A 22068-nucleotide genomic window follows, 5' to 3' on the forward strand; every position below is an offset into this window, starting at 1 on the left:
ATTAAATTTATATTATTAAAAATTAAATAATAATATTGAAGGATTTATTAATAAAATGATTTAAAAAAATTCTTATTATTCTAATTTGTGATTTAAGTAATTTAAAAAATAAATTGAAATTTAAGTTTACATATTTAATAAGTCAATTAAATGTCATTTCTTGAAGTTTTCATTTATAGATGTATAAATAAAACTTAAATCATTAAAAAATAATATATAAATCTTAGTCAAATTATAAAGTAAAAATATATTTGATTTACTTTTAAATAATTTATTTAATATTAAGTTTTTAGCTAGCTTAAATTTATTAAATTATAATATTATAACAAATTAATTTTTTTTTTAAATTTAAGTTTAAATTAAATTGTGAGTGTTATTGTGCATATCAAAATAAAAAGTACTAAAAATATTTTTAAATTTTTTTAATCAATAATATAATTATTTTAATACATAAAAATATGAATAATACTCGAAACATTATAAAATAATAATAAAAAATTTGACAAAAAATAATTAGAAATTAGTTGTGGATAATCTTACAACTAAATTATTATTTTTCTAATATTATTATTATTTTCAATATTTTATTAGGAAAAAAAAAGATTTAAGTATTCCTTATATTAAAATAATTTAAGATCAAACTTTTTTTAATGTATCATTCTAAATGTTCACATACAAAATATTATCTATGAAATTAAACTAAACCTTAAAATATATAAAAATGGTTTGGTTTCCTATTAAAATAAACGTTTGTCTTTTTCCCCTGTCACAATCTGGCACGGGTAGGGCAGGCGGGCAGGGGCTAGGTGCAAATATGTTGCACCGTAGCCACTGCCAAAAAAAATGTGTATAATATCAAGTGCTAAATAGAGATTGCATCAATCCCGTAATAATCAACTCCAAAAGCCAGTGTACTAATATTATACATCATTGTTGTCAGTTCAGTAAATGTGACTACTTTTTTTAACTTCTTCGGAATACGGTACAAGTACAAAATTTATTTAGAATTTGATAAACAAAAATATTACTTTATGCTTCTTCGCTTCGGTAGATGGTAGAAACATTATTCCGGATTTGACATACAGCACAATTTACTTCTTCAGTATACAATACAACTTTTCAGTTGGAACTGATAACTATTAACAACGACAAGGGGACCAAAACTGAAATGTGGGGCAGGATATCTTAGAGAAAGAAGCAGAAGCATCTTCCAAACGGCTTAAGTTCTCTATACGTGATTTCCTGTACACCCCTTAAACCTAGGCACAAAATTGGCCCTTGCCCATGTCGATAATCCGCCTCTTGTTCGTAAAAGCAAATTATCTATTCTATCCTAGTCTCTTAAAATGAAAGGAAATTACAGCCACTCCTTTGGATTGGTGCAGGCATCCAGCAATTTCCATTCATCACTATTCTCTTCAGGTTGCTGCAAGAAATTACAATTCATGACCAAGGATATTTAGGGTAAACTAAGTTGCAAGAGCCTTTTGTAATTTCATTGAAGAAACAATAAGATACACATGACAATAATAGATCCAAGAGTTAAAAGCATACATGGTCATACTCCCACCGTGCAGTCAAGGGTAAAGACATCAAGATGCTTTCTATACGCCCTCCAGTCTTAAGTCCAAATGTGGTGCCCCTGTCATAAACCTGGTCAAAGAAACGAATTAACTTATACTTGAAAGTCAATAGGTGTTTGATCATATTGATGACAAATTCGGATGTTTGTCTATGATTGTCGTAAGTGCCAACTAAGTTCCAAATGAAACTTTTAAAGAGGAAAGCTCTCAAAGACAACTTACCAGATTGAACTCAACATAACGACCTCTTCTCAGCTGTTGCCATGACTTATGTTTTTCTGTGAATGGCATTTGCATACGCTTTTCTATTATTGGTATGTATGCTGGAATTACAGAGTTCATACAATCTGCAAAAGTTGAAAGCAATTTTTTTTACTGTTGTAGTCATTTATTGAAAATAAATACTCAGAAGTAACAAATAAATGTGTACTCGAACACACATATACATGCATATCTCTGTGTATTTTATACTTTATACACACAGAGGCATAAAAGAGAACTCCTAACAATTAAATAAAGCTTGAAAATTCAGTATATTGGAAATAAGGCTCTAGAGTCTACATTCATAGCTTTGTATAGTGTAGGAAATATTTTCCACTAAATCCAACGGTTGCTTAACTTCAATTACCACATAAGGAAAGATTAAAACTGTACTCCTTTATTTGTCCTTTATAGTCTCTCCCATAGAGATTCTGGTTTTTACTTAATATTCTTGTCTAAAGGTCTGCGCATATGAGCATATACAGTCAACCACCCAGGGTTTTAGAGCTTCCAAAGGCTTTGGAGAACCCAACAGCCCTTGGATAAACCAAATGCACATATTACATAAGCTCTTCCATATAGAACATATGGGGCTATACGGTTAAAAATGACTAAATAATTTTTTGTAATTTCAAGAGTTAGTTTAAAATCATAACACACGAACTACAAGAATCTGACAAAAACTTGCTCTCTTATCAAGATGCTAATCCAAAAGGGCAAAAAGCACTGAATTCACCTGTTGTAAATTCAAGTAAAAACTCGCGACCCTGATCATTAAGATCGTCAAAAAATATTCCTCCAAGTCCACGCCTTTCGCCACGATGCTGGCAAAGTAACAATTGTTATTAAAACTGAAAAAAGAATAATGTCATATACACTTATAAAATGCTTTAAACTTTTAATGTACACATCCATAACTTATAGGTTTGAGTTTCTACATAGTAAAATATTCTTACATGTAGCAATTATTATATAAAACCTAAAATATGAGTGTCGTGGAGGATCAATCCTTGAAAAGCAAAGAGATGTACATCAATAGCGACAATAGGATATGGTTTTTGTCTCTTACAGTTGACAGCTACTAATATGGATTATTCCCATCCATACTCTGTCACTCAATATTTATGTAAACCCTTCGCTCTTTATTAGTACAGTTTCATTTGTGACAGATTCTTTTGTTTGTCATACTATGCTTGAATCTAAATAATTGTCATTTTCCTTTTCTTGATGACCTACTTAAACAGTGTATGGTTCAATTGGTATGAAAGAAGGGAAAATATGCAGATCTTTAGCTTCTTGCAGCTTTGCATCAGCAAATGACATAGAAAGCAGGTTCTCTTAAAGCCCTCACCACAAGCTTCTACAATCCGCGATGAGAAGCACTTGGAGTAAAATTTTAAGTTTATGACTGGATTTCAAAAGAAATTACTAGAAAAAAAATTCTAATAGGAAGGTAATCAACACAGTTGATAAAGACTGGAAAAGAAGCTGAGGAATTGTGGAAATGTAGTCTTTCCTTAGGACTTGGGGGAAAAACACAAAATAGAGAAGATAAGGATAGAAAGGCAAAACTGAAAACGGTTGGAGTTAATATAAGCCACCCATACAGAGTGTTTAAAGATGTGTCATACACTAGTACTGGGCCCTTTTGATTATTATTTACCTTAGAATCTAGGAATGATAGTTAAGGGGCAGAAGTAGCAGCGCTTCTCAGTGTTTGCATTCAGAACCTCATAATTGATTGTATGCAAAATGTTTCATAAAATGTCAGTAAGATAAAAATCAGAAATTGTTTGCATGCGTGTAAGCAATATTGCTTGGTAAGGTTATTACATTTTTGTAGTTAGATGGTATCATCAATTCACATCTTGTGTTTGATATGAAAATGTAAGGTCCCTCCTCGCATGTGCTTATTAAATATGAATTTCTCTATTAAACCATTATAGGAGGTTTAAACAGATATGAAGTAATGTTTTATGTTGTGAATATCCTAATGAAAATTGAGATCAGTTGATACATCCATATTTTAATACTCAGTGATTCGAGAACTACTACATTATCTCAAGTGTTTAAACATTAAATTTTCACTGACAATGATACGAGGTGTTTTCACCTAATAACGAGGATGTTGATTTTGGTACCACGATGATTAGGTTATATGTATTCAGATGGTTCAGTATGCCCTATTGGTGATGTTATGATGTTTAGGAATATGCATGCATAACAATGATTATTCTAGTACTTAATCTGAATTAATGAATAAGTTATGTTATATTGATTATGTGATTTCTGATGATTAAATGTAAGTAGAAATGAATTAAACAGTTAATTATATGAAAGATTCATGTTTTTGTTTATGTAACTATCCAGATAAGTTTTGAATATATGTATGTGATTTCTTGAGCTACTGATGTTTGTAATAAGTGTGCAGGATATTTTAGCCAAAAACTCTAATCGAGAAATGAAATTGAACCCTATGTATTGTTTGTGAAAACCAGGGTTGAGTCTAATAGAGGATGCAAACTCCGTCGTTCGTATTTTATTTGTATCGTGAGATGTATCAATGTATCATTCTATAATCAATAAGTGCTAATGTTTTGTAATAGTGATTTTTCAGTATCGCTTGACATTCATGAATTGTATATGCATTCCAGCATGATAGTTAGGGTTAACCGAGTAACCTAAAGATCTAAGTTGGACTAGGTTAGTGACCTGTTTGCTAATCGGTTAGTAATTGAGATTAATTACCTTAATTAAGATTAGGGAGTAATCTGCTTTTTTGAAAGTTGTTAGGAAGTCCTAATATTTCCTAGCTTTTGATAGGTCCCTAATTAATCCGAAAGGCCTAAAATCATGAAATCTAAATACCCAAGGGGTATGGGTATGGGTGGGGGGCATTTTCCACCCCCCAACCTCTTTTGTTGACTTTTATAGTCACTCAAAAACCCAATTTTTGCTTTATTGCGAAAATTGATTGATTTCATCATGGGTTGGATAACTTTAACTCCACTTTGAGGTTAGCCTTAAGTCTAGTTGTGTTAGAAGCCTCTAGAATTTTAGGCAAGTGGGGGAGTTATTGCTTTTTAGAGGTGGTTGAGTTTAGGATCTTATTTAGAGGCAAATTTGAGAGGGTTTGTGTGTTCACCCAACCTCTAGTTTTAAAGTGGAATTTAGAATTGAAGGAGGAGAGGAAAGCAAGCTCATCTCAAACTTGTTCATTCGGTATAACTCGATTTTTGAAGGTAGGAATACTTCACCTCATCTTATTCATGTTGTGCTTCATGTTTCAGTTTTATTGCTTATGTATGTTTGTGTGTGTGTTGAGTATGTTGGGAGGGATTGAAACAGGTTTTCTTAAATGTCTTTCCTTTGAGGGAATTTTATGGGTGTATTGGCATTACTCACCCTCGGATAGGGTAGAAGTGGCCATGTACGGGAGAAGGTCTTTAGTTGGACTCCGACAGTGTAGAGTCTCTTCTTAGGACGAGAAGAGGGAGAGAGGGTAGGGTGTTATTGGCCCCTACTCGTCAGCACAAACCATGTATGAGTTTTGGAATGTAAGAATGGAAGAATGAAAGTTCTTGAGTTTATAACCCCGAAAGGGCACCTGTTTGGTGTTTTGTCCGACGTCTCCTGTTGGAAAAATCCACCTTCTCCCTAGTTTGGTTCAATGTTGACCCTGTTGTAAAAACCCGGGATAGAAGTGAATATTTGATTTTGTCTTCATGTTATGATTGGTTGTCTCTCGGTCAATTTTTGTTCTCTCCATGATCACCGTGAAGTATTGCAAAATTCGTAATGAATCCCTTGTTAAGGGCTAAGAAGGAAATTCAGAATTGTATTGGATTTCAATTATGTTGGGAGTTTTTTTCCTCAGAATATTATTCTTGTGTAAAAATGTTATATTTAAACTTATTGTTGAAATGACAACGATGTCAGGTTTTCTTCTTGGTTCTTTCCCGGCGGAGCCCTTGAATCAGGTGGTTCAATAAAATGAATGAGAAATGACTGAACCAAGTTTGTTGATAAAAACTGAGTAATATTCCTACTTATGATATTTCTAGTATTTCAGTTTATGCATATGTTTCTTGAAATCAGATGTAATGATGTTTCACCTTCCTGCGACATTCTTATGTTTCGAAATCCTATTCATTTGATTGAGGTTAATTATAGTTATGCAATTTAAGTTTTAAAATATGTTAAGAAAATGTGCATTTGATTGGTACTTAAATTTCGTAATTATACTTGAGTATGAGGAAGTTAAGTAATTCTATTCAAATACTTATGTATTACGTTTAATCCTATTATCACTTTTAAAAATAAAAATAAAAATTAGTGTGTTTATGCCCTATATTTTGGGCATGACAGAAAAGCTCCCCCCTAAATTATTTTTAGATAGTATTGATAAGGTAACTGTAGCACTATCCTCCAACAAGGAAAATAATGAGAGGAGATTAATGCCAATTTGAGAGATAATTGATGCTAAATGGAATTGCCAAATGTTCTGTCACATCAATGTCATGGACCACTTGTATCCTTCTATCTGTTATAGTCCATCATTCCAGAAGGATAAAGTCAGTGTAAGGTTGTTCAAATGAAGTGTAAAGTTGTCATTGCACAAGTAACCAATGGGCTTCTTCTTTCACATATGTGCAATGGAATCAAGGAAGACAAAAACATCAACTCTTAATTTCTTGGACATTTACAATCTAATTTATTATGCTTTAAATGGAAAGAAATAACTTTACATTATTAATAAATTTTGTTTCTGTAAGTAATCTAATGTTAGCACAATTGTGGAAATACTTTGGCCACGAGGCTTAATGATTTAATCACTTTATTGGATGGCAATGCGAATTCTAACCCTACCATACAGTTCTTTTGTTTGAAAGAAATCTTGAAATGCATTTAAGCATATACACCCCAAAGAATACAATAGAATGAGTGAACAATAGATAAATGTTTTAGTTGTAGTCCACAACAACATTTTGTCCTTGCTTTAAGTCAACTCAAGGCTAGAAACTTCTAAATTATGAAATTTCCACAATTTTCTATTTCTGTAGCATACACAAGAAGCTTTGGAAGGCATGTATCGTTGCCGATCTCAAGAAGTGTTGAAGATATCAGCCAATTGATGTAAGATGAGATTGATCTTGATTTAGAATGGACCGCAGGTAGGTTGAGGAGGAGCCTAAAGAGGATTTGCATATCCTAAATGAGTTTTTGCACGATCATTACTATTCTCTTTTGGACCAAATGGCTGCAAACTTAGGGGTATCAACTTTTGCTTTACACATCTGGCCATGGTTGCCTTAAAAATTTGAATTTTGTTTTGTATATGACTTATTAATCTATAACACGTACTCTAGGACTAAAAATTGATAGATTGGGAATTTGAGATTAACTGACAACATTGAAAGTTTATTTATGTCTTATAATTGATGTTTGGACTCTGTTTCCTTTTCCGCACAGTCTATTTGACATGAAATAACATTTGAATTGTTATGAGTATTTTAGTGGTTTTTAATTTATCATGCTCTTTCTATTTTAAACTCATGTAATTGAACTCTGCATATGCTTTTGGCTTGTCATGCCATTGTCATGCAAGTATTATGCGTGTTCAAACTAAAAACTTCAAACCATCTCTAATCAACTTGGCTTTGATACCATTTTATTTTTTAGGATAGCTACAAATGTACTGAGCACTGCCTCTTTGGTATGTGTGTTCCAAAGGCAGCAACCTCTTGTACTTATAATGAGCATAAGCTATGAAGAGACATGTCCTTTCATGGGACATGTCTATTTGATAATTAGATATATAATAACAACAAAATTAATTATATATATATATATATATATATATCATTATTGTATTAATAACTAGTATAGATATCTTAAATAAATCTTTCTAAAGAAATGCCGACAGATATCCACTATAAAATAATTATAATTTAATTTACTACATCTAAAATTATTTATATTTCCTTAATCTTCATTTATTTAGTTTTTTACTCACTTAAGCTTTTTATTTTTATTTTTTTAAAATGGATGATTTATATCTCCGAATATTATAATTTAAATAAATATTTTATGTGGTATTTATTAAATTATTTTAAAAAGTAAGTTCTATTTATAATAAGATTTAAATTTTTGACATGTAGATGGTTGTCAAATTTAACCTAGAAGAATAAAAGTTAACATTAACATGCTCACAGCATCCCATTCCATCCATTCTGCCATTGTAGAATGCCTGTCGGCATTAATAAACTTATATCTCATATACAATTATATATATAGATTTATTCGACTAAAGCTACCAAACATCAACAAAGATTGCCACAAATTGAGTGTTTGCAGTTAGAGAAGAAAAACTCTTATTAACAAACAATTAAGGATTTAACTTGACGAAAATCTTCAAAAGAACACACAAATGAGACTACATAGAGTACAATTCAGGGATAACAAATTGTCTTCATGATACCTTATCAATGTGTTAAAACAAAGAGGATGCACTTACAAATCCATGAGAAAATTGTGTAGGGTTGCCCAAATTTTGTGAAATTGAGGACAGCACATCCCAACTACGATTGTTTCCCAGGTTCAATTTTGGTGAACTTGTAGTCAAAGCGATTAAGTTCTTTGGATGGTTTATCCACTAGAGATTCAACAATCTCAGCATACTTGATCTTCTCAGAATTGACAAGGATTCTTGAGACAACATTTACCTTCAGAAGCTTAGACTTGTTTTTCTTTGTAGTGAGATAACTTGGGAACAACTTGATCTTTCTCCTCTTCATGGTGTTGTTTCCTAACCATGCTAGCAGGATGAAACCTTCATCTGATCAGATTGGAATGGTGGCTATGACAAACATTGATCCTGATTGTATTTTTGTTGTCATTGTGCATGCTTCATTTTGCACAGCTAGAACCATTGGTGTCCTTCTGGATGACTCCCTCATGAACATCTCAAACCCTGGAGCTGAGGTATCAAGTTCAGAAACTTGTCCTTTTGTGAGAGTTGGAAAATTGTCAAACACATTTCCTAGGTTCTCACATTGTTTTGTTGTGAGGGTAGGAGTTGTAGAAGAGATAGGAAGTGCCGACAATTTCACTTCTGAAATGGGAGTTGTAGGCATGAATATGGTGGAGAATGAATCTACATCATTGTTCACGGCATCCAAGAATGGTTCCTCTTGGGTAGACGGTTCTTGGTTGTTGGCGACTGTGGAGGAGTTATGATCATTATCTCTCCCTCTCCCTCTTCTTCATTTGATTCTTGCACTTGCAGGGATGCTTGACAGGAATATGAGAGTGGAATCACAACTTTTCCACCTTTGAGCGTAAATTTGAGAGTTTTAGCTGGCTCTGAGGAGGGTAAACCGTCTTTCCTCTTGATCTCCACTTGAGACTTCTTTCAAACAGGTTCAAAATTACAGCAACCTACTCCAACCTTTGGATGAACTATTTTAAGACCTTTTCTTTTCATCCATTTGTTGGTATTTACTGAAATAAATTGGAGTCTATCAAAGATAGAAGTTCTCCCCTTTTGTTGCAATTGAACAGGAATGGGAAAAAGCTTTTCAAGTTGGGTACTGTGATATTCTAAATCCAAGAGCACACCATCATATTCAATCTCAACCCCTTTTGGAATCTGAATCATGTTGAGGTCGCTGATTTTCTGTAAAGTAAGCCTGCAGAATTCCATCTTGATGATATCTACCTCGGTGCATAAGTCAATCCACACATCCTCCATGCGATGAACATGGGTGAATGACCTTTTTATCTTTGAAAGCATTATTCTGTAGTCAAAGTCGGATCTAACCTTGGACTTCTTCAGGGTAATGAGTTGAAGTTCAAACTCCATAGCTTTCACCCTATATATTGTATATGCATATCGACCAATTTGGAGAGGTATAGCGGTGGTAATGCCAAATCTTGGCATGTGTTGGCTGGTTTGGTATGTTTGCACTTCCATGAGTTGTTTGGCCGCTTCCATGAGAATTATCCTATCAATAGGATATCTCAGCAGAGTGTATGGTTATCCTTCATAATAACCAACTCTCAGGTAGGTGAAAGTTGGAAATTGCATGAAAATGCACCCATATTGATTTACCCTCTCCCATGCCTTATTTGATACCCTTTTAATCGCCAACTCTTTGTTGAAAAGGCACCTGAAATGCCCAAAAAATGCATCCAGTACCCTATTGTGGTGATGCTTGCTCTGTGTTAGCATGAGCTGATCATAAGAGTTCCAGATAGGAACAAGAACAATCTCTCTTAGTAGAGAGTCCAGAGAACATCGCCATAGCTGCAACAATATAAACCAAGTATGAATTCATGTGGAATGAGGATGATGTCTCCATATGAATCAACTACTCGCACAATGTTGTGCTTATGATTTCTCCCCAATAGATGTGTTCTTTGTGGTCAAGAATCTGATAGATGAATTTAAACATTCCAGATCTCAAAGTGATTGGATTCTTTGAGACCACAGATCCTACTGAAAAGAGTTATCAAATCATTGACCTCTGGAGAGAAGTCAAATTTGTGTATTATCTTCAGCCATCTAGAGAAATTCCTTATTGATCAACCATTTGTCATTTGTATGCCTTTGATAATCTGTCTTGCTTTGATTCCACAATTGCACACATATTTCCTTGGGCAGATCTACACACTCTAGAATTTTAGGAACCTTGAAGATTCGTTCAATTACATCTGAATCCAAGCTGAAAAGTACTTTACCATCTGCATCCTTAATTGTCTTTGACTTGATGCTAAAATGATTAGCCCATTCCTAGATGAACTCAAGTTCGAGGGCTGCCATAGGAAAAGTAGATACTAGATGGATAGGGCTCCTCTTGATACATTGTATATCTTTGTTGGAAAAAGTTTCAAACCTTTGCAAGAAATTGGCTATGTCAACATAACCAATCTCTGTATTTGAGATTTGATCAAGGGTAGATGAAACATGAGATGGAGTTGCGTGGGGTAGCTCCTTAGCATATTGTTACTTCAATTTTCCATTAGCCTTTGGAGGTGTGGACATATCTCGTGCTCCACATGGAAATTCCAAAGAGTAAACACATCGTCTGAAGGGGTTGGATCCATGAAGGCTTTAGATTTTGTAATGTAATGGTGGATCTATGAAGAATGGGTGTTTGAAGTATGGATTAGATACTTATGGAACACATTTGATGGCTGCAAATGAACGAGACAGCATGTATTTTGGACAAAAAGGGCCAAAATTGGGTTTAGAATGATGGATTGCATGTAGGTAAAGCGGGGCTTTTGTTTGAATGGCCAAGAATGCAAGTTGGATGCATATGGATATGTACAAGATGATAATTTTGGTATTTAAAAGAATGACGTTTCACCAAAATCGGGTTTATGAGAGGTGATTACATGTGGTAAAAATGTATCATTTTTACTTGAGGTAAATATGCAATCGAGTTTTAAAGATGCAATTGCATATGTACGAAAATGGAGTTGGAATGTATTTGAAAAATGGATTGGCATAGAAGATGAAAGCATGTATATGCACCTGCATTCTTAGGTGAAATTCTTCAATGTTTTTCCAAAAATAGACCAAAACAAACAACAAGATATATACAAAAATAAAAAATAAAAAAGAAAGACATACCTCTTGCTTTCACTCAAACTTTAACAACTCCAAAACTTCTCTTTGCATGCAATTTCGTTTTTGAGATGGAAGAGTTTTGCATTTGCAACAAAGATAAAGAGTTCAAGCTTATTTAAAATCTTAATGCAAAAAACTACGGCTGCATTTGAACAAATGGATAGCAATGAGCCCAAGAATGCAGCAATTTAGCAAAACAAGCAAGAAATGTAAGCAAAATCGAATCCTCACACTTTCTTGGAGATCAATGAGAAAAATGTGGAAGAAAGAGAAGTTAGGATGAACTCGTCTTCTCCAAAATCGGGTTCGCCAAGTGTGTTTGCATACGAGAACCAAAGATCTTTGAAAAAAATTGAAGTTATCTCCAAATCGTGGTATCCAAGGGCAAATGCATTTACAAGTATTGAGAAAACGTTATTGCAAGGCCCTTCCTTTGAAAGTTTCTTGCCAAATCGGGTTTGGAAAGCCCTGATACATGGGCATTTTTACCTTTGAGAGGCACATCATGGTCTCAAACACCAAATGCATGAAACATTTTTGGTGTTATTGAATGTTCTCAAGGAAAAACTTGGTCTTGGGATGCAATAGCATGAAATGCCTCCTTGCATAAGGCAAATCGATGTCTTGAGATGCAAATGCAAGTAGAGAAGAATTAAGGAAAATGCATATAACATGTATTTTGACCTAAATCACACTCTCTAAGTGCATTTACATGTAGCATTTTGTCTAAAACACATGTCCTTCATGTAAATCGAGGTCTTGAGCTGCATTTGCATGTTCTAAAATGCAACAAGTCAAAAAAAAAATCACTTGAAGAGCAAAAGTGCACTCTCAAGATGCAATGACATACTACATTTTTGGGTGCACGAGGCAAATCGCACTCTCCAAGTGCATTTGCATGTTTTAACTATGCAAGGAAAAGACATGCTTTTGGGTGTTCTTGGCCTTCAAGTGGAAAACGTGGTCTTGGAGAGCATTTGCATGTGCATCAAGCCAAAATCCCACTCTCTAAGTGCAAATGTAAGTTTTAAAAAGTCAACAAACATGCATGTAGTGCAAAATCGGGGTCTTGAGAGGTGATTACATGTCATGTATTTGCACTTGGGCCAAAATCACACTCTCTAGATGCAAACGCAAGTTTTAAATATGTAATGCATTTGCATATCTAAGCCAAAATTGGGCTCTCTAGATGCATTTACATGTATTCTATTTTCAACAAAGACATGTAATGGAGTTGCATTACTTAAGTTTTCTATTTAGCACATATGTCTAATTGATTATTGAGCAACTATCACTTAAAGGGGTCAAATGCAATATTTACACTATATAGTTTACCTATAATGTGTAAATATATTCAAAAAGTAACATTTCACTTAAATGTTTTAAAATAAAACATTAAAGTAATCTCAACATTAAATTAGACTATATAGTGCACTATAGTCGCTTAAGTGAAAAATCAAAAAGAAACTCAACATTAAATTATTACATGAAGTGCACTATAGTCACTTAAGTGAAAAATCAAAATCCAACTCAACATTAAATTATTACATGAAGTGCACTAGTCACTTAAATCACTAAAGTGACAAATCTAAAGTGCTAAAGTAACTTTAAAACATAACGTTATTTTAAGTTATATTTTTCAAAAAGTGCAACTCAACATTAGAATATAACATCAATATTTTTAATATGCAATTGGACTTGGAGAACCCACTTTTTAGACACTAAAACTTTGATATCTTTTGACTGATAACTCCGATTAAGCCCCAGGAGATATCGAATTGATGAAAACCTAAAGATTAAAACAATCTAAACAAACACTTGTAAATGCAAAAATGGACTTTGAAGTCTTCAAAAATCAAATATAGACTAACAAACTAAAAAACGTCAAAAAATTGACAGTAGCTTTCAATAAAAGGATTCATTATATCAACCAGGAACAAGTGATTGATCAATCCTAGCCAATTAAATAATGATTTATCTCAGAGAAACATGAAACTCAATTGGAAAAGTTTCGTACTATTACCTACATTTTGTGATGACAAAATGCAAGATGGCGCTCATCAATGATGGAGATTTGGTTATAACCTGAAAACCCATCCATGAATGAATATATTTCGTGTCAAGTGACTTCCTTCAAGATGTTATCCGTGAATGCTATGAGGAAGGGGTGTTTGATGATGACATTGTTCAAGCATCGGAAGTCCACACAAATGTGGATTTGGTTTGCCTCCTTTAGTGATATTGCAATGGATGATACCCATTCCCTCGTTTAGAGTCAGAAGATGATGCTTGCCTTCAACATCTTCTCTATCTCCTCATTTACCTTGGTGGCATAATTTTTATTCATCTAGTACAATCTCTTTCGTATTGGTTAGGCTCCAAGTATTAAGAGAATGTAGTGTACACATAAATCAAGTGGCACTCCCTTTAGGTCCAAGTGAACACATACTTGTACTCTGAAAATTTTAAACGACGCAGCCTTCAATACTGAATTCCATTCATCCCCTAATAACATATTTTTGGGGCTTGTTGCATCACCCATGTTTGTTACCGTCAATGAGTGCTCTTCGTACTTTATGGGCTTCTCCTTGTCAAACTTGTATGTTGGAGTCACATTGACTCGGGCCTCTCCTTCCTTGTATACCTCTAACTCCGGCAAAAAAAACCCCTCTAACTCCTCATCAACTTGCAATATGTTACACTGAAATAGTTTATAACCTTCCATCTCCTAGTGGAAGAGCTCATTTCAAGGAATCTGTGTCATCTTCAAAGCATCCCAAGTTTCAAAATGCTTTTGTCATTCGGATCCATCCTACGATTTCCTTCGTCTACTCCACTCAACTCTCCTTTTGATTTTGATTCTGATTTAGAAGATGATGCAAGTTCCCCATTCACCATCTAAGTTCTAAGGTCGATCGCAAAATTTCTTCCTCCACAATCCATTGACAAGCGATTATGCTTCTAGTTGTGATTTATCTTGGTCGTGACGAGACACTCTCTCCCCAAGATGGCATCATATCTTTTCTTCTTTATGGGAATCACCACAAAGTCTAGGACGAAGGGTTGGGTACTAAATGTGACCCGTTGCGCCATCAAAGTACCGATCAAATTGATATCATGTTGGTTAGCACCCTCTAGAATGAAGGTTGGTGGCCACAGTGACGATGTCCAAAGTTTCTTCCTTGATTCCTCTGCTTACACATTAACACCTAATCCTCCGTCAAAAATAATGTCTGTGGGGATCGTTATGAGGATGCCCATTGCCACCACTGTGGGTCAGCTATTGTTCACCTCCAGTAGAATTTGGACCCCCAAAGGGATGATAGGAACATCTCGCACTCTACCATACAAGTAGGTATTGATACAGTGATTAGTATGGCTTCCCTCAACTACAACATTGTCTCCATAGGGTCTTCAATTTTAATCGGTTCCTTCATCTGTATCACTTACTTCATAATGTTTTGTTTGGTTTTTGTACGCATACAAGATGTACTTGTGTCGTGGGTCTCTCTTCTTTCCGCCATCATCTCTCATTCAATGTCTACCTTTGCTAATCGTACCCACTCTTTCTTCATTCAGGGTATAGGTATGTCACCTTCTTGGCATGTGCCCAAGTGATTGCCAATACCCCTTTGTCCTTGCCCAACTTATCAACATTCAGTAGGCTGACTCTAAGCTTTGGTCAATTGGCATCCTCATGGTCACCCGAACTACACCATCGACATAAATGTTGTGGGGTTTCTTCCTTCGGGCACTCATGAGCAAAGTTCCTCCATTGGTTGCAAGCTTGACACTAAATTATGGGGCGACCCTTCACATCATATCAAATCCAACTTGATCACTGTTGTTGTTATTGTTGCCTTTACCGCCGCGTTGAGCGTTACAGTATCCACCTTATGATGCAATGGAATTGGTTTATGTTTGTGTATAAGAGGTGCCCGATATTGTGGACGTTGATTATTGAGTGAAGAGTACTTATGGACCCCTTGTTTTCATATTGTATGGGTGTTCCTTCGTGGAACGTCCCATCACCTGGCAAATGTTGCAGAAGGCTTTCTTCGGGCATAAGTCCTTGGTATGACCAACCTTGTTACAATCTGTACACCATAACTTGCCTTTGTTCTTTCTCGTGCTCCCTCTCATTGCTTTAAACTCCTTCACCATTTGGTGCATGTCCTTCTAAAGGGCTCGCACCTTTTTATTAGATTCTTCATCATTGTGGCTTCCTTTCAAGGAATCCTCATTTGATCATATGTTATTTTTCTTCTGAGAGGTTTTTCTCTAACCCTCGATGTCCATTGCTCTATTGTACGCATCCTCCTACAGTGTAGTAGGTACAATCTTCTTTTTTCTTATGTGGGATGATATCAACATCTCTATGAACCAATGCTTCTTGAGGTTGCCCCCCAGTTGGTTTTCCAATTTACCCAACAACTCCTTCAGTCATCGGTCTCATGCTCTTACACTCACAGTCTTCTATTGCTTCATGTTGTAGATTTCCACCAAGATTTCATTATCACCCTGAAGCAGTCTAAAATCTACATGAAATAATTTTTCAAGCCATCCCACTTACATGTGTCTTATCGATCTTGGAGAACCAATCAGTGGCCATTGTAAGCAGTGTTGCGGGGAACTGTACCACTTATTCATCCTAGTCGGTCACCTCGTTGACGGACTAGATTGTTTTGAATGTATGATACCAGATCCTCCTTTCTATCTCTAGTGAACTTAGGCAACTTTTGTTTATTCGCCATTGTTGTAGCTTTTAATGTAATCCATATTGTGTGTACTCCCGGTACTGGGTATAATAGAACCAGACTAGATATTTTGACTATCATGCCCCTGTGTCCTTTTGACACTCTCGACTGCATCGGTATCCCCTACATTCATGTTTTCACTTTCCTTTGCTCCCCTCCACGCTTCTCATGCCTCTGTATGTGGTGTAAGGGTGAGATGCCTTAAATGGTTTGTTGTATCTTCAATCAATTTTTCACCGTCGCGTACACTACTGCCTTCCATACAATTGCCTCCTTTGGCACCATTCTCGCACCCTTCACCTTCGAACAATTCTCTTACCTCAATACTCCCTTGATTCCCTTTAAATGACCCTCCCCTTCGAGTCATCCCTCAACAAGTCTTCTCAACCTTTGCCTTCACTTTGCTTGTTCTTTGAATCATAAAGCCCTCTAGATAGCCTCATAGTTGTTTATTTGATCCCTTTGTGTGCAGTTCTTATCTTTTTTCAAAAGGTTTAACATTAATTGTTTCATTCCCATGGGTTTAGGGTGTGATTCCTCTTTTTGGTTTCATCACGTTCCTCTTCCCTACGTTTAAAATTCTCTTCATATCGCTGCAAGATTTGTTGGTGGCCATTCTCTTTGTTGGTCTGACCCTCCTACCCCTTCGAGTCATCCCTCGACAAGTCTTCTCAACCTTCGCCTTCACTCTGCTTGTTCTTCAAATCGTAAGGCCCTCTAGATAGCCTCATAGTTGTTTATCCGATCCCTTTGTGTGCAGTTCTTATCTTTGTTCAAAAGATTTAACATTAATTGTTTCATTCCCATGGGTTTAGGGTGTGTTTCCTCTTTTTGGTTTCATCACGTTCCTCCTCTTCCCTAAGTTTATTCTCTTTAGATCGCTGCAATATTTGTTGGTGACCATTCTCTTTGTTGGTCTCCTCTCGTAAGTTTTGCAAGGCACAAAAATTTTGTGCCAGCAGTCTAGGCAAATGGCACATCAACCAATCTATGATGAGGCTCACACAAGTGTAGCAGACACTGCACTTTTTGGAACTTCCTCTCGTGTGGCTTCCCTTTGTACATGGGTTCCAATAGATGCTTGAAAAATGGATACAAAGTCCATTGTACCTTTGAACAATTCCTCATTTTCACTGCTCCTTGTACCTTCATCCATTGGTTGGCCCATTATGCTACCTTTGCGACATAACTCTTTGTCACTCTCAAATTCGTATCAGCAACAATGCCAAATGTTTACCCCATAGGGTAACTAGTTTAATACATGTGAGAATAATAGAAAGTGTAACCATACTTAGTATATCAGAGAACCCACAATCACTTCTTCATTAGTTCCATCAAATGCTTTACAATGTATGAAAACAAAGTATTCAACATCAATACGACAATGCCAACAACCATAATGATATCCATCAGAAGCAAGTACATGACATATATAAGTATTTTGGAAAAATGAATATAAGGCAAAAGCACATTATAGCATAAAACTAAACCTGCAGTTCACATAAACAATCATGGCCTAAATGTTTAAGGTGCATAAAGAGAACTAGATATATTTCAATGTTTTGTAATGTTGTACCCAGGCTATTAAGGATTATCTTTCTTATTGCTAATACAATTTCTTCTACTGTAGTCTTAATCACATGGGCATAAATCTGGATCCACAATTAAATCAGAATCAAACTAAAATGTATGATGTCGCAAAAGGGGTAAAGGACTTACCTTAATAAGAAAGTAATCATCGCACCACTTTTTGAATTTTGGATAGAAAGTTGGATCATACTTGTCACATGCTTGTTTTTGAACCTGCAAACACAATAGAATGCATCAGAAATGTTTAGCAAGTGTTTTTCTTTTTATTTATGAAAAATGACTAAATTCCCCCTAATTCAAAGGCCCAATCATGCCAAATCCATCATCATTCCTATAAAGGCTTGAAGAATCCCAACTAACAAGATCAGGAAACAAGTGAAGAATTTGAAACATGGACTTTGCAGCTCTTCATAATTTGTGCAGAAGATGTAACTGGTGAAGGAGATGCTTATAAAGAACTGTGAAAAGAAAAAATTGGTCGCTTTTCCTAAAACTCTAGAAAATGAAGCAATACAGAAGAGCACCCTAGAATTCGTGATAAATTACATTAAGACTTGAAACTAAAGATAAATTATATGATACAGCTATCAATAACATTCCTTAGAGCGTGACTTAGTTGACAATTGTTTAACAATCTCAATCCTTTCCTTCAAACTTGTAGTTTGACTTTGCAGTGGTATTTACAGTTTGCAAATTGTGGGCTAATATATAGATCTTTCTGAGATTGTCTAATGAACAGAAATTTCAAATTTTTAGTAACCCTACCATGTGAAAGTGGCGGACATCCTCCTCAAAAACATAAGATGGAGTTAAATCGGTACCTCCACCAAACCACCATTTCCTAGGAGCTCCATCTACATCTGAATTTCAGAAATAAAAACAAGCATTTCAGTATTCATAAACTAAATCCCAAAATATTAATTGGAAACTGAAATAGTGCAGTGAATTAAATATTAATAATAGTGATGGTATGTAATAAAAATAAAATAAAATAGTGATGGTATGCATTTAGAAATTGATGTTGGATAAAGAAAAAATTATTGCAACTATAATATAATCAGCATAAATTTTTGCGAGTTATGATATACTACCTTTAGGAGCATCAGTCTCAAAATAACGATAATTGAAATGTACTGTTGGAGCAAATGGATTTTTTGGATGCATTACCTGCAAATTAACAGAATCAAACAAAACATTTAGTGCAAATTGTATTAATTAAACACAAGCTTAAACAGATAAGAGGATTATTTATCCCTGCTGATCCCAAGAGTTGCAAGGAGCACAACTAGCAGACCAACTAGTAGACAAATTTAATAAATTAACCTGAGGACATAGCGTGAAATGAAAATATGAAAAACAAAAGCACAAGCACTATTGCACAGTCAGAGATAACAGTGGATAGCAAATATATCTCTTCTATTCATCATGAGCAAGGTATTGTACATGTGTGCACAAATGGTGGACATGCAATCCAAATTTGTGTTTGGTAGTGAACTGAATTCAAAGATAGATTGTATGATATTAAGAATGTGTTAGGTAGAATGGAATATTTACAATGTCCAATCATGTTTCAAAGGGAATCTAGAGTTGAGATTTATATATTCCCAAATCGATTACAAGACAGTTAAATTCCAAGAAGTAGAGCCATCGATGAGCCAATTCTTTCACTTCCCCAAGTGGATGCTAAGTGCCACTCATGCCAATTCTTTGAATTACCCAACCTGCTTCTTCTTGGAAGCTGAATGCCATGTTACTAAAGAGATTTCCTTGGTCAGTTCCCCAGCTTTTTTCTCCTATGTACATGGAATGCTACATGGAAAGTTCACAAGTTGTAAAGCAATACTGCCGATAACTTTGTATCTTGCAAATATCATTCACCTTGTTATGAAATAATTGGAAAATATTTGCTTGTTATTAATAAAGACCGAGAGATCTATGTATACAAAAGAATAAAGTGATGTTTCCTTAGGAAACAATTGAAAAGAATAGAAATATTCTATTCTAGCTAAAAGAAAGTTGAAGAAAGCTAACAAATAACTACAACTAACTAAATATTAGAAACATTCTAATATTTACAGAAGATTACAATAGATAACCATTAGATACTAAACAAAGATAATAGAAACTATCTCTTATCGTAATAACCTCCCTTAATGGTTAATCAATCTAGATCATGAAGCTATTAAAAAGCGTAAAAGGCAGATTCTGCCTGCTCAAGGGGCTCTGCACTATTTGCTTTGGGCTGCGAACCAGATTGTTTAGATAGGGCAGCTAAGTGCTTCCGACTATCAACTTTCATGTGCCCATACTTGTGGCAATAGTTGCATTGAATGTTCTTTTTCCAGGAGCCTTCCAAATCTGGAGCAAAGGATGTTTGCTGAGAAGACTGCTGATGGTAATTGGATAATGCTCCAAAACTTTACAGATGAGCATAATGCTCCAAAACTAACTGCAAAAAGCCATGATTTTTGGGAGAAAATCAATAAAATCGAATACGATTTTTGGGGTGAAAAATCAATCAAAACCCAACATGATTTTTTAGTTGAAAAATTAATCAAAACCAGACATTAGAAAGTTTCATTGTTTAGGAAAAAGGGTAAAACCCAACAGATAATTTTTGAGGAAAAAATTACAAACCTACAAATGAATCCCACACAACTTTGCGAATTACAAAATTAGAAGTTAAGGGAAAATTTATAGAAACCCATGAGAAAAAAATTAGGGAAAAAAAAATGAAAATCCATCAAAAAAAATTGAGGGAAAAAATTATGAAAACCCGCCAGAATTTTTAAAGGAGACAAAACACGAGACTTTGCATGGTAAAGCAGCACATGCAAACAACATGCAAGGACATGCAACCCTCAAAAAGTAGAGACCCAGAAAATTTGAAGGGTGAACCATAAGAGAGCTCAAAAAGCAAGAAAGAATATATTGTTGATTTCTAGATTGGCTGGCTCAAAAATCAAGGCACAAAAATCGAAGCACCTAGAAAAATTTAACGACAACCCAATTGAGCTCTCAAAAAACCCATGAAGAGTCAGAAGTCGGCAGATTCAGATCTCTTAGAATGGAAACCCTAGTCAGATTATAGAGAGAGTTGGAAGCAAATATGCATATAAATAATTTTGAAAATAAAAGGCAAATAATTTCAACCAAGAAATTATAATTATTTTCGAAAATTTTAGAGTAATGGATTTGATACCATATTACGAAGTAATTGGAAAATATTTGCTTGTTATTAATAGAGATCGAGAGGTCTATATATGCAAAATAATAAAGCGATGTTTCCTTAGGAAACGATCATAAAGAATAGAAATATTCTATTCTAGCTAAAAGAAAGATGAAGAAAGCTAACAAATAACTACAGTTAACTAAATATTAGAAACATTCTAATATTTACAAAAGATTAAAATAGATAACCATTAGATACTAAATAAAGATAATAGAATCTATCTATTATTGTACTACCTTTCTTAGAGGCAATGGTTTGCATTGCATAGGTAACAAGCTATAGAGTTTTGAGTTGCTGAAACGTTAACCATTTAGCATTATTTGAGCATCGCCTCTTCATCACAGCTCAAAACAGATGAAGGGTATCAAGGTGATTACAAATGAGGTATTGTCAATTCGTTCATCCTTCCTTGCTAGACTCAAGTGCATAGGATTTAAATACGATAAAAGCTGATCTACGAAAGGCTTGAGCGGTTATCTCAATTTGAAGTTGAACACATGATGTGTGCTCAATATGGTCAAAGACCTACCATCAATGCATCATCACCAGTTTTGTTAAGTGTGGCCTAAGGGCTGTATTGCAATGGCTTGATCTTGAAGTGAGGACCTTAGAATCATCTTTTATGTAAAAGCAACAAAAATTCGTCAATTGTCTAAAATACATGTAGTGTGCTGGCAAGTCAGAATCTGTGGACCCTGATTATACACTTGTCATATGTCAAGGAAATTCTCTTCCTTGCCCAATTCTTTTATTTGTGTGATGTTTCTAGAACTGTAGAGGCGCAGCAAGTGGGAATTCATATCATGTCAGAAATTACTACATCCTATAAACATATGGACAGGACAGCTCGTTTGTAGGCATGATATACATACACCAAATTATCAAGGTTGAGGGTCAGCATTGTTCGCAGAAATTAAACTAGGCCGAGATTACCAAATTCAGCTTGTCCATCAGTCTTTCTGTTGAAGGCTTAATCTGTCAAGTTGAACATCTAACATTCCCCACAAA

At 34.8% G+C, this 22068-nt stretch overlaps 1 protein-coding gene across 1 annotated transcript in view; it reads right to left on the reverse strand.

Moving 5' to 3' along the window:
- Positions 1-1007: 1007 nt before the first annotated feature.
- LIN2 (Coproporphyrinogen III oxidase) overlaps positions 1008-22068 on the reverse strand; it is a 47670-nt gene continuing 26609 nt past the window's right edge. Inside the window, exons 2-8 of the mRNA XM_089825406.1 lie at positions 18920-18995; positions 18594-18688; positions 17958-18041; positions 2581-2668; positions 1806-1930; positions 1555-1653; positions 1008-1426 (exon numbers count right to left, since the gene is read on the reverse strand). Of these exons, the coding sequence (XP_089681532.1) occupies positions 1358-1426; positions 1555-1653; positions 1806-1930; positions 2581-2668; positions 17958-18041; positions 18594-18688; positions 18920-18995 (636 nt within the window). The 3' untranslated portion in view covers positions 1008-1357. The remainder of the gene's footprint in view (positions 1427-1554; positions 1654-1805; positions 1931-2580; positions 2669-17957; positions 18042-18593; positions 18689-18919; positions 18996-22068) is intronic.

Source organism: Cupressus sempervirens, chromosome 4 (genome assembly GCF_028749045.1).
Source record: "Cupressus sempervirens isolate cs-2001-9-10 chromosome 4, ASM2874904v1, whole genome shotgun sequence".
In the NCBI taxonomy this organism is placed as follows: Eukaryota; Viridiplantae; Streptophyta; class Pinopsida; order Cupressales; family Cupressaceae; genus Cupressus; species Cupressus sempervirens.